Source organism: Primulina eburnea, chromosome 3 (assembly GCF_022965805.1).
Source record: "Primulina eburnea isolate SZY01 chromosome 3, ASM2296580v1, whole genome shotgun sequence".
NCBI classification, from domain to species: Eukaryota; Viridiplantae; Streptophyta; class Magnoliopsida; order Lamiales; family Gesneriaceae; genus Primulina; species Primulina eburnea.
Genome location: NC_133103.1, coordinates 34,651,672 through 34,663,036, shown reverse-complemented (window position 1 = coordinate 34,663,036; position 11,365 = coordinate 34,651,672). Strand labels below are relative to the sequence as shown.

General features: G+C 32.3%; 1 protein-coding gene across 5 annotated transcripts; it reads left to right on the top strand.

Annotated features, from left to right (window-relative positions):
- The first annotated feature begins 283 nt into the window (after positions 1–283).
- LOC140827527 (CBL-interacting serine/threonine-protein kinase 8-like) lies at positions 284–6,215 on the top strand. Of its 5 annotated transcripts, none has more exons than XM_073190215.1 (14): positions 284–924; positions 1,474–1,555; positions 1,667–1,738; positions 1,838–1,945; positions 2,025–2,099; positions 2,191–2,244; positions 2,333–2,458; positions 2,650–2,739; positions 3,177–3,299; positions 4,490–4,609; positions 5,281–5,397; positions 5,494–5,550; positions 5,812–5,886; positions 5,970–6,215. In XM_073190215.1, exons 2-14 carry the CDS (start codon positions 1,517–1,519, stop codon positions 6,072–6,074), a joined length of 1,161 nt encoding a protein of 386 aa, XP_073046316.1. In that variant the 5' UTR covers positions 284–924; positions 1,474–1,516; the 3' UTR covers positions 6,075–6,215. The 5 variants fall into 5 exon arrangements, 4 of the variants coding, with proteins under 4 accessions (XP_073046316.1, XP_073046314.1, XP_073046315.1 ...); XM_073190212.1 differs by having other exon boundaries at positions 285–924; positions 1,474–1,536; XM_073190213.1 differs by lacking the exon at positions 1,667–1,738 and having other exon boundaries at positions 1,474–1,536.
- The last annotated feature ends 5,150 nt before the right edge of the window (positions 6,216–11,365 follow it).

Sequence of the window (11,365 nt, the reverse complement as noted above, 5' to 3'; positions counted from 1 at the left end):
GAACATGCTCGATAGGTATAACAATGCTACGTACCATAATTAGAGGAAAAATGTATTATTGGTATTTTCAAAAATTGAGGTACTTAAAATTAAATTTTGAGGGAATGTGTAATAAAAAGAAAGTTGAAAAGAGAGTCGAGTATTTTTAAGTAAGTTGTCCTTTTTAAAAAAATTTATTTAATATTTTTATGTCCATGTTCTTTTATTTACCATATTTATATTTACCAGTTGAATTGAATATTATATAACTTGATAGCACTTCGTTCAAAAGACAATTTAACACGGACGGATGTTAGGTGTTGTGTAGGTACGGGTTGGGTTATACTCCAAAATACGCCACCCTGCGCGCCGCCCAAAAGTACGGCGGACCGCCGATTGCAAGCTGACTGTTAAGCTCACCGCCATCCTTCCATTTGGAATTAATAAAAATTACCACAAGAATAACGAGAGGAGAATTTTCTTTTGCCGAAATGATCGCGATAAACCATTTTTCCACTCATTGCTGAATGGAGGCCCAGTATCAATCGCCATCTTCATTTTGAACTGCTTTACTTTATTTTATTCTATAATTAATTCTCTCTTCCGATTTCCGAACCCACTTTGGAAATTTCTGTTTATTTTTCTGACCGAATTTTCTTGGAATTGATCGAAATTTACACTGGCAATCAACGATAAAGTCATCAGAGACCCGAATTATACGAGAAAAATATATTTTCCTTTTGAGAAATAAATGGTGAAAACTTAGAGCGATTGAAGAAGGTGAAAATGGTGATAAGAAAAGTTGGGAAGTATGAGGTGGGGAGGACAATTGGAGAAGGGACGTTTGCAAAAGTGCGGTTTGCTCAGAATACAGAGACTGGAGAAAGCGTGGCCATGAAAGTGCTCGATCGCGCCACCATCATCAAACACAAGATGGTTGATCAGGTCGGCTTTTTTTACTCTTCGGGGTTTTTTTTTTTTTTATGTTTTTTGTTCATTAGATTTGAGTTTTGTTGAAATTGTTTTGGTTGGATTCTGGAAGGAACTGGGTGCTTTCCAGTTTCTTTGTTTTTTTTTTTTTTTGGCTTTTTGAAGTTCTCTGGAGTTTTGGACTGATAAGAAAGGAATTGTCGCAGTTACTATGAGCTAAATGGAGGAGAAGTTTAGGCTGAATTAGTGTTTCTTTAATTGTTTATGATTCCCTTTCTAGTTATTTTTTGTTTCTTTTGGTGTATATCAAATTGCCGAAGGTTGAGAATTTCTTAGAATTTGAAGTTTTAACCTGCAAAATTAGATAAGAATTTCATGAATCGGAGATTTTCAGGATTCTCGTCAAAGTTGTCCATATGTTTAATTTCCGAAGTTGACAACTTTATATAGAATTTAGTGCACAGACTGGAGTTATGCTATTTTTTGCTTTGGATGCCCCTAAAAGTATTGCAGTTAGCCTATCTAAAATTTATGATTAACCAGATTGTCATTCTCGTCTTGCAGATAAAGAGAGAGATATCTATAATGAAGCGTGTTAGACATCCTCATGTTGTTCGTTTACACGAGGCATGACTCAGAATCAAGAGTATAAGTTTTAAGTTGTTTTCTAACGAGATCGGAACCAGAATCTTTTAGGTTCTTTTGTTGGATAGTTTCTCGCTGATTGGTACGATTAACTGGAATTTATTCCTATTAGGTCATAGCAAGCCGCACAAAGATTTACATCATCTTGGAATTTATCACTGGTGGTGAATTGTTTGATAAAATTGTGAGTCCATTTAACTAGGTACATTTCAACTTTGAGTGCAATTGCTTCTGGAACATTATGTAGTCATGTGATAAATTTTATACAAAATCTATGATCTAGGTTCACCATGGGCGGCTCAGTGAATCTGAATCTCGAAGATACTTCCAGCACCTCATTGATGGCGTGGATTATTGCCACAGCAAGGGAGTCTATCACAGAGACTTGAAGGTGCTCATGGACATGTATAAAAGAAATCTTAGAGTTATTCATTGAACTGAGAATTCACTTCCATGTTTGTTGCTTGCAGCCTGAAAATCTATTACTAGATTCACAAGGAAATCTTAAAATATCTGATTTTGGGCTCAGCGCATTACCTGCAGAAGTGAGATCTTTCATAACTATTATCTGTAAAATGAGTAAAGTTGAACACATGAAAATTAAATAAATGGTGCTGATGACAATGTTTTTCACAGGGAGTCGACCTTCTCCGGACAACCTGCGGTACACCTAATTATGTTGCGCCAGAGGTTATTGATTGAGGTTTTTTTCTCCTGATTCAATTAACTATCAAATATTGAGAATCGTTTATGTTTTATTTTGGTGTTTGTGTTACAGGTTCTTAGCCATAAGGGTTATAATGGTGCTTGTGCGGATACATGGTCATGTGGTGTGATCCTATATGTTCTGATGGCGGGGTATCTGCCATTTGATGAGATCGATCTTACAACACTTTATGGCAAGGTAACTAGCCATAATGTGATGTGGACTTTATTAATTATCATGTGTATATAGTTTACTCTTATTGTGGAGGACATAATTATACAAAAGATACCATGCATGACATACGGGGGCTTTAAATATTTGCTGTGTGTAGGAATGTCTAATGCTACATAATATATTTCTATTATAACTTTTCTAAATACTTTATTCAGATTGAGAAAGCAGAGTTTTCTTGTCCATCCTGGTTCCCAGTTGGAGCGAGGTCCTTGATCCATCGAATTTTAGACCCGAATCCTGAAACAGTGAGTGTTTTCTGCTTTCTAAGTTATATTTATTTATCACAGCACATTGAATTCCCCCTTGCTATTTATTCTTAATTCAAAGTCTTTTCCTTGATAAATGCTCATGTTGTTAATGTTATGATCCATATGCAACTTCGCATGTCTCATTTTGAGGTGTTGTTATAGCTTTAATCTATCATTTTGCTGGGAAACTGAAACTTTCGGTAAAAAGACGAGGTTACTAAATAAAATATAGCTGCTAAGATTCCTATTGTTGAACTTGTGTATTTCTCTGTATTTATAAAGCTACCGAGCTTTTCTACATATGAAGTGCACGAAACATGTAAGTGTTTGTTCATCAATAACCATTGATATGTACTTTGTTCTTTGTGAATCTGAAGAAAGTACATTTGGTCAGCGCTAATCTCTTCATTTCCTTGTGTGAATAACTTGTGCAGCGGATTCGAATTGAAGAGATCCGAAATGATGAGTGGTTTAAAAGGAATTATATTCCAGTCAAACTTCCTGAAATTGAAGACATTAATTTAGATGATGTTGATGCAGCTTTTGATGATCCAGAGGTCAGCGGTTCTTTCACTTTGTTTCGGCTACTGCAGGAAATTATTCGAAATGCTGTAGCTGTATGCAAATTTAACTTGGCTATTGAGAAGCATTTTAGGCTTGGGCTGCTATTGTGTTGTAGATATTTGTTTTGAAACACTAAGGGTCCATATAGTTGAATGGATGAGATTTGATAGGATTATATAGATAAATAATATTGGGATGTGGAATATAATTGAATAAATAATAATATGTTTGGTTTGAATAGTTAAATCTGAGATAAGATGATATAATTAAATTTATATTATTTTCAATAATTAGTAAAAATAAATAAATAAATAGATGAAAGGTAATATTATAATTTTGTAGTTAATGATTCAGTTGATGTGATATAAATAATTAATGATTTGATTGATGTGTGAGAAATTTTCGGTACATAAAATTGCAACAAGACATTTAATGGAATTATGATGATACTTGTTTACAATTTATTGGCTTATATGATAAAATAAGCTCAAAAAAAGATTATACATTGTAGCCTCTTTAGAATGAAATTAGCGCCGTTAATACTTATATGCCTTCTTTGAGTGATGGTGGGACAGATCCCTTGTTTTCTTTTAGTCCAGCATTAAATGTTAATGATTCATGAGCGTTTTACTAAACATAACAAACAGTTTTCCATATAAGAACTGATCTTGATTTTAGTTACAAGCACAATCATAAGGTTTTGATTTGCTGTTAATGTTCAAGCGACCCACAAAACAACACAGTTATAGTAGTATTCTTAAGCTTGACCACGTTGCCATGATTCATAGATTGTAAAAAGTACTTAAAAAGGTTAAATACCCATCCTTTTTTTAATTTTATTATTAATTAGTTAACATCTTTTTGTATGTTCAGAGAGTGAAAAATAGTCTTCCTACTTTAAATAAAACTCCGTGTAACAAAAGATTTATCCAGTTTGCAGAATGAGGCCAGAAAGTATAGTCATGGCACATTAAACATGTAATACAGAGTAAGGACTCGAGATGGTTGTTGATGTGTGATTTAATGAATGATGTTTTAAATCATGGCTTTTTATTTGCACCAGAATAATGATCCTTCTATGAATGTATAGAGCTTTGCTTGATAAAATGCACAAGTGATATTATCTTTGATATATCTGTCTGTTTTATTTATTTCTCAAGAGCGGCAATATCTTGTTCTGTAGGAAGAATTGCCTACCGAGCAACAAAGTCAAGAGGATATGGGGCCTCTTGCTCTCAATGCATTTGATATGATTATTCTGTCGCAAGGATTAAACTTGGCATCATTGTTCGACCGCAGGAAGGTAAAATATTCGTCAATGTTTGGTTGTTCTTTCTATTAGTTTCAACTCTTAAATTTTGTGAGCATTTTTCAAATGTTTCTGGAAATGTTTTCCAAGTTTGTTAGGTATTATTGTTTTTTGAGTTGCTGAAGAAGATTTATGCTAGAAATTAAACAACATATTATGAAACCTAACATGCTATCATTAGAGTTATGATACTTTTTATGTAACTCTATTGTGATGTAGTTGAAGGAAAATTTTCACAGATTTAGTTCAAAGTATTTTCACTTATATAAGATATGATTGTTGTATTATGAGCTTTTCATGGATGGCTATCATGGATAAACCGCATATGCCCTGTTTTGTAATATATTTTCTATTTGTATATAATTATACTGTTTAAAAATTTAATAAATGAAAATTAAAATTTGGATGAGAACTCTAGAAAACAGACTGTTATTATAGTTTCTGACATAAACTGCATTTATTGAAATGCTGCTTATCAAGTACAATGTGCATTTTCAGTCATATAGATGAAATTCCAATAGAAAGTGCAGCGATTTGTTGTGTATTTTAATGGCAGTTATGTTTCACTTTGGAGCACAATTATTTTCCGCAAGTTTTATCATTCGGCATTCACTAAATATGTCACTACTGTTATACCCTTTTCATATCTTGCTTGCCTTGATCAGGAGTCACTTCAGCATCAGACTCGATTTGTTTCACAAAAGGAGGCTAAGGTTGTTTTGTCAAGTATGGAAGTTGTTGCACAATCAATGGGCTTTAAGACCCATATACGCAACTATAAGGTATATCTACAAAGGTACACTTTTTTACTTTCATTTTCCCCCTAAAACTCAATTTTCTCGCTTTCGTGGATCGAACTTCAAACTGTTCTGTTATAGATGAGAGTAGAAGGCCTTTCAGCAAACAGGACCTCACATTTCTCAGCAATTATGGAGGTGACGTTACTCATTCATTCTCATCACTTGACCACCATGGGAATTCTTGCTCTTTTTTTGAATCTCTTGAAAGCAAATTTGCCGTTTGAAAAATCATTTAGTTTTCGTGTTTCTTGATCATCTCCAATGAATTAACAGTTTCACGATTAAAATTTCTAGAATCTGGTTTTTCGAAATCAGATGTTCTATGTTCTCTAAGAGTTCCATATTACACAGGTTGGTTTTCCTGATATTTTTGTTTCGCCGTGGATATTTCCTCAGATATTTCAAATAGCTCCCACATTTATCATGGTTGACATTCAGAAAGCCGCTGGAGAAGCTGATGAATATCTCAAGGTGTTATTTGCTTATCTCATCACTTGCATTTTTTGTCAGTACGATGAAATGGATAGCAGAATATGAAATTTTTTGTTCTGCAGTTCTACAAGAAATTCTGCAGCAATCTTGATGATATTATCTGGACTCTACCCGATGAAACATGCAAATCGAGGACTACTCAGACTATGAGTCGACGAAAATTGTGATATTTGTGGGATCAAGCGAGTGTCTGCATTTTTCTGTTTTCGAGCAACTTCATTCATTTTGTTGTAGAGGCCACACATTGTTAAGCTGAGTTGATGTTTAGAACATGGATCTGTTCACATTTTACTATTCTGCCCCTCGTATGCTTTATTCTACATTATGATACATGTACATATGTGTGTGTAACTTTGAAATCATTTAAATTCTATTAATTAAAGATGTTCAATCGATAAATTGTTACAATTGGATTTATGATTTGATTGACATATACTGTGTATAATCGATTAAGTGGTCATATGTATGCTACTTGTTTAATTGATTAAATATAAATTATTTTATGGACACGTTAAAGAAGGACAAATTTCAAATAAATTTTCAAACGCTAATTTCAGCTAAACCTTGTTACATTTCCTTAAAAGTTAGTTTAAGTTTTCAATTTTATTTAAAAAAATTCAAAATCAGTCTTGAGCTCTCTCTTCGATACGTTGCATTGTTATATCTATTGAGTCTGCTCAAATTCATAGGTCTACAATATTTTCAGCTTATATATTATCAATATGATGGTTCACACACACAATGTTTTCAGTTTATATATCATCAATATGATGGTTCACACAAACACACACACATATATATTATCATTATGCTTTAATAAAATAAATTATATTTTACCTTTTTTAATCGAAATGTCGTCGGGTTGAATTCACCGAGTTTTACAAACTGCTCACGCAAGTCGCAACAGATGGTTCTTGACATAGATATCTTTAACAATACTTAGCAAAACCCTGCATCGTTTTCTACCTCAGGTTGTACAGTAAAAGTTTGTTGGAATTTATAAGTTTCAGAGTTTGACAAACTGACCAGTAACCGAACAGAAGACCTGAACTAAACCAGTAACTGAACTGAGAGAACGCAACTGATCTCAGAACTGAAGAAGACTTATAGAACTAAAACAGACCAATAACTGAAGTAAATAAACTCAACTTCTCATAAATATTAAGAAGTGTCGAATTGATAAATCAAATGAATGAAGAACCGAAGAGCAGAACTGAATGTAAACTGATATAGTATAATTGAATAATAGAACAGATAGAAGTATGGTCAAACTAGAAGGACATCAGTTAGAACCGATATAGACCAGCTGAACTGATCAGTTGACCAATTTGACTCCTGATCAGTTAGTCACGTCATTAACTGTAATTTGAATATCAGCAAACAAACTAACACTCCGTATCAAAGCAAAACAGACGAAGCAGAATAGTCTGATACTCGTACCTCTGTCAGGAAAAAGGTTGTCTATATGGACTAAAAGACGACTCAACGGATATCATTATTTAATGCATTTAATGTGACCGTTGGGATTGAATATTATAAATAGCTGAGAAGTTCGTTCATGAAGAAGTTAGTGAAACAAGTGAAAAGCAACAATCAGTAACAAACTACAAAGATCAATCAGTTTTTAGTCAGTTATGATTTATCTTCAAGTTTCTTTTCAGTTTGCAAATCGCAATCATTAACTCACAAATCATTGATATATTTGTAGCATTTAGGCTAATCCTTCGAGCTCTTCAGTTTTCAACTGATAAGTTTTGTAAGAGAAACTAAGAGTTTTAGTTTGATAGTATTTAAGTCCAAACTGAAATTGATTATTGCAGTTCATTGTAATTAGTCAAAGTCTTTTAGTGAATACCTATATTTGAGATAAAATGGGTGACGTAAGAGTATTTGAAGTCTCTGAACATCCATAAAAATCCTCGTGTGCATCATTTTTATTCATTCAGTTATTACGATACACTAGCCAAAATATTCAATCTATCCTTCAGGTTATTTCCGCACTATTATTAGTAAACTGATTGATATAGACACACAAGAGTTCAAGATCAGTTTATCAAAGGACTGATTCATATTTGAAAAAGATTTCAAAAAGTCGATCATCTACTAATGGAGTGGTGGATTACATATCTTTTTTACCTTTGTCAGGGAATCTTTTGTTTTTGTATGATCTTCGAAGAAATCATGACTTGTGTGGTCTCTCATCGCTTAGGCTCTACTTCATTATAAGAACATATATAATCAACCATATTCTAAACATGGAATTGCAAAAATATTTACTTACCTGTAGCGGATAAATGAAACCAATCATATCACGAGTTCCACTGTTCGAAGACTTACTTTTTTGCACTTTTTCGCTCAATACAACTTATTTTTTCTTCAAATCGCAAACAACTCTTTTGAAAGCTATTGTACCCCAAGAGTACTCATTAAAAACATGAAAATCATCAATCAGGCTAAGAACGTTTTTATCAACTTGAGGATTTTTAACTGGCGTTATAGGCCACAGTACACCACAGATGAAGTACAAACAAGTCATCTTCACTCTCTATGTATTCAACAACTCATCCATACTTTTCAAATCCTTCAACTTCATTTCAACTCCGTTCATAGATACTTTATTACTACCTTGAAAATGTCTACCACAAAAGTCTGAAACTTCTGGTGCTTCTTCAATAAAATTATCAGAACAATCCAACCCTGTTATCAATGCATACTCCAGTCTAGAAAACCTAATTGGTTTATCATTCACAACAAACCACATTTCATCATCATCTGTTACATACACTTGTCTTATCACCAAAACCATAAAATTTGACTAGATAATTATAATCTGTAGCATACTTAATCAGATTTCCAAATTGTGTTTGTTCAACCATGAAATCCATGTCCTGCTCATTCAAGAAATCTAATAAAATTTCACTTACTTTTTGATATTGGAATGTATAGTAAATTTGAAACTAAAATATTTCTCTTCTGATAGTCGAGATTGAAGATTAACCTGAAAAAAATCAAGATATCTAGTAATATCAATTAATTAAATACTCAACTATGTTGAAATTCTTGAAATTTATAGAGCAATATTAAAAATAAATATTTTTTATAAAATAAATGAACAAACCCAAATCTTTTGTGCAATCATCTATGATATTCTTTCTTCTATCAGCAACAAGTTTCAAAGAGAAGAGATCATGATCGGGAAAAACAAAAATCAACTTTAAAATTAGTGGAGGGAATGAGATATTTGATATTAAGAGATCAAGTTGAAGGGTTAGGAGATTTACCTCCTATGAGATATCATTTAATTCACAAACAAACAAATAGGAAACCGAATAACCATCACTAAAAGAAAATTGATCTATAGTGATAGGAAATGTCGTCATTAAATGCTCAAAACCCGTCGTAAATTAATTTTAATGCCGGAAAATTTCCCGTCATATACCTTAGTTACTGGCCTCCTAGGAAAAAATAATTAATGATGGTAATGAGATCCCGTCATTATTGTTATAACATATTTATTGAAGAGATTATACCGTCATTAAAATGAATATAAATGACGAAAAATTTCGTCATTATACTACCATTTGCCTCTCAGTAAATAATATTTTAATGACAAAACATCTCCTCATTATATCATTATTTACCCCTCACTATAAGTTATTTTATTGATTAAATTTATTATAATTATTAGTTATTAGCCCTCACTAAAAATCGAGTTAACTATGAAATTACCTCTCATTAAAAAATATTTTTAATTGTGATGAAATTTATGATAATTATTTGATATGAATTTGTCATTATATTAAAATTTAAAGATAGCATTGGTAATAAAATATGAAATATGGAACAAGTAACTTTTTCTGAACAAAATATTTCATATAAACAACTGCATCCATATCTATTCATATATTCAAAATTTATAAAATTGTAATTTGTTCCAAAACATGATTTCCATTTTGATGGATACTTGAAGTATTTCCTAATATCTACTCCTTGGAGTACAAAAAAAAAATTGAGGACAATAAATGGTGATCACTTAGCAGTTGTTTCAGAATATCATATACTGATTTCTAATCAATGCTTGAATTCTTCTTTGAAGCACAACATCAGATTAAGGCAGTTTGTTATCTATAAAACATAAATAGGAAAAATCAATTAAAATAAAGATGCAATTCACACATAAAGTAAGAGTGAAACTTTGTTGATGTCGAAGTTTGTAAACCAAACATCTTGAAAACAATGACATATTATGTCAAACACATGTGAAGTGAATTTTTAAATAATTAAAAAATAAAGTCTATATACATGTCAACACAAAATCGCAAATTCCACAAAAAAACCTCATATCAAAGGTATTAATCTCATACAAAGGCGAGGTCCAGAAAACTATGCAGATAGACCAAACACATGAAGCCTCCAATATTGATGTTAAACAAGTGCTCAATTTTTTATTAAGGAATTTTTTAGAAGCCCTAAACTCAATTTCCACTTGTTTAAATGATCATTTGATTCCAACTCTTCACCACATCAATCCTCAATTAAAAACCCACATAAAAGACAAAGCAATGTTGTCTCGTAAGAAGTTGGATGCACTAAAATGGATCAAAATTGCTACAAAAAAACAGGGAGGTACACAAAGGGGCATTATATCATGGGGACAAACTAAAAAATCCATAACCCATGATCTTACAAGTCCACTTGTCCATAACAATCTGCTTCATTATTAGCTTACCTTGATTTTGGGTAATTTACTAGAAATGTATGCCAAGTTATAGGGTCATTATATCATGGGGAGACGCCTAATACACACAACTAGCAAACTCCCAAAAAGGAATAAATGCAGAATAATGTATAAACCTGAACGTACAATATTTGTAGTAAAATTCAAGGTAACACAACACACCTTCACCAGACATTGTAGGTGCATCTGAAGCAAAAAAATCATAAAAAATAAACATAAGAATTAATATAGATGTTTATGACCATTTCATATATCAGTTGTCTATGCGGCTTGCTTCCAGTTCGATGAGGCATTACTCCATTTACCCGATTATTAGAATTCTGGTTACTGGTTTTCTACATAAATCACAAACCAAAATTACAATCATTAGTTCATGGAGTGCAATTTAACTGCAAAATGAAGATATTTTGTATTACATTTTGAACCAGTATTATTATACCTGAAACTCATCAGTTACGAACTTATTGGTTACAAGCCAGTCCCATTCTTTAACATTAAACCCGTGCGGCACATTTTTTAAAATTTCAATTGAACCAGTATTATTATACCTGAAACTCATCAGTTAAGAACTTATTAGTTAAAAGCCAATCCCATTCTTTAACATTAAACCTGTGTGGCACAATTTTTTAAAATTTCATCTTTAGTTTTGCAAGGTCTCACACAATCAACGTTCAAGGATGACCTCCATGCTGTCCACAAAGCACCCATATGTTCCAAAGT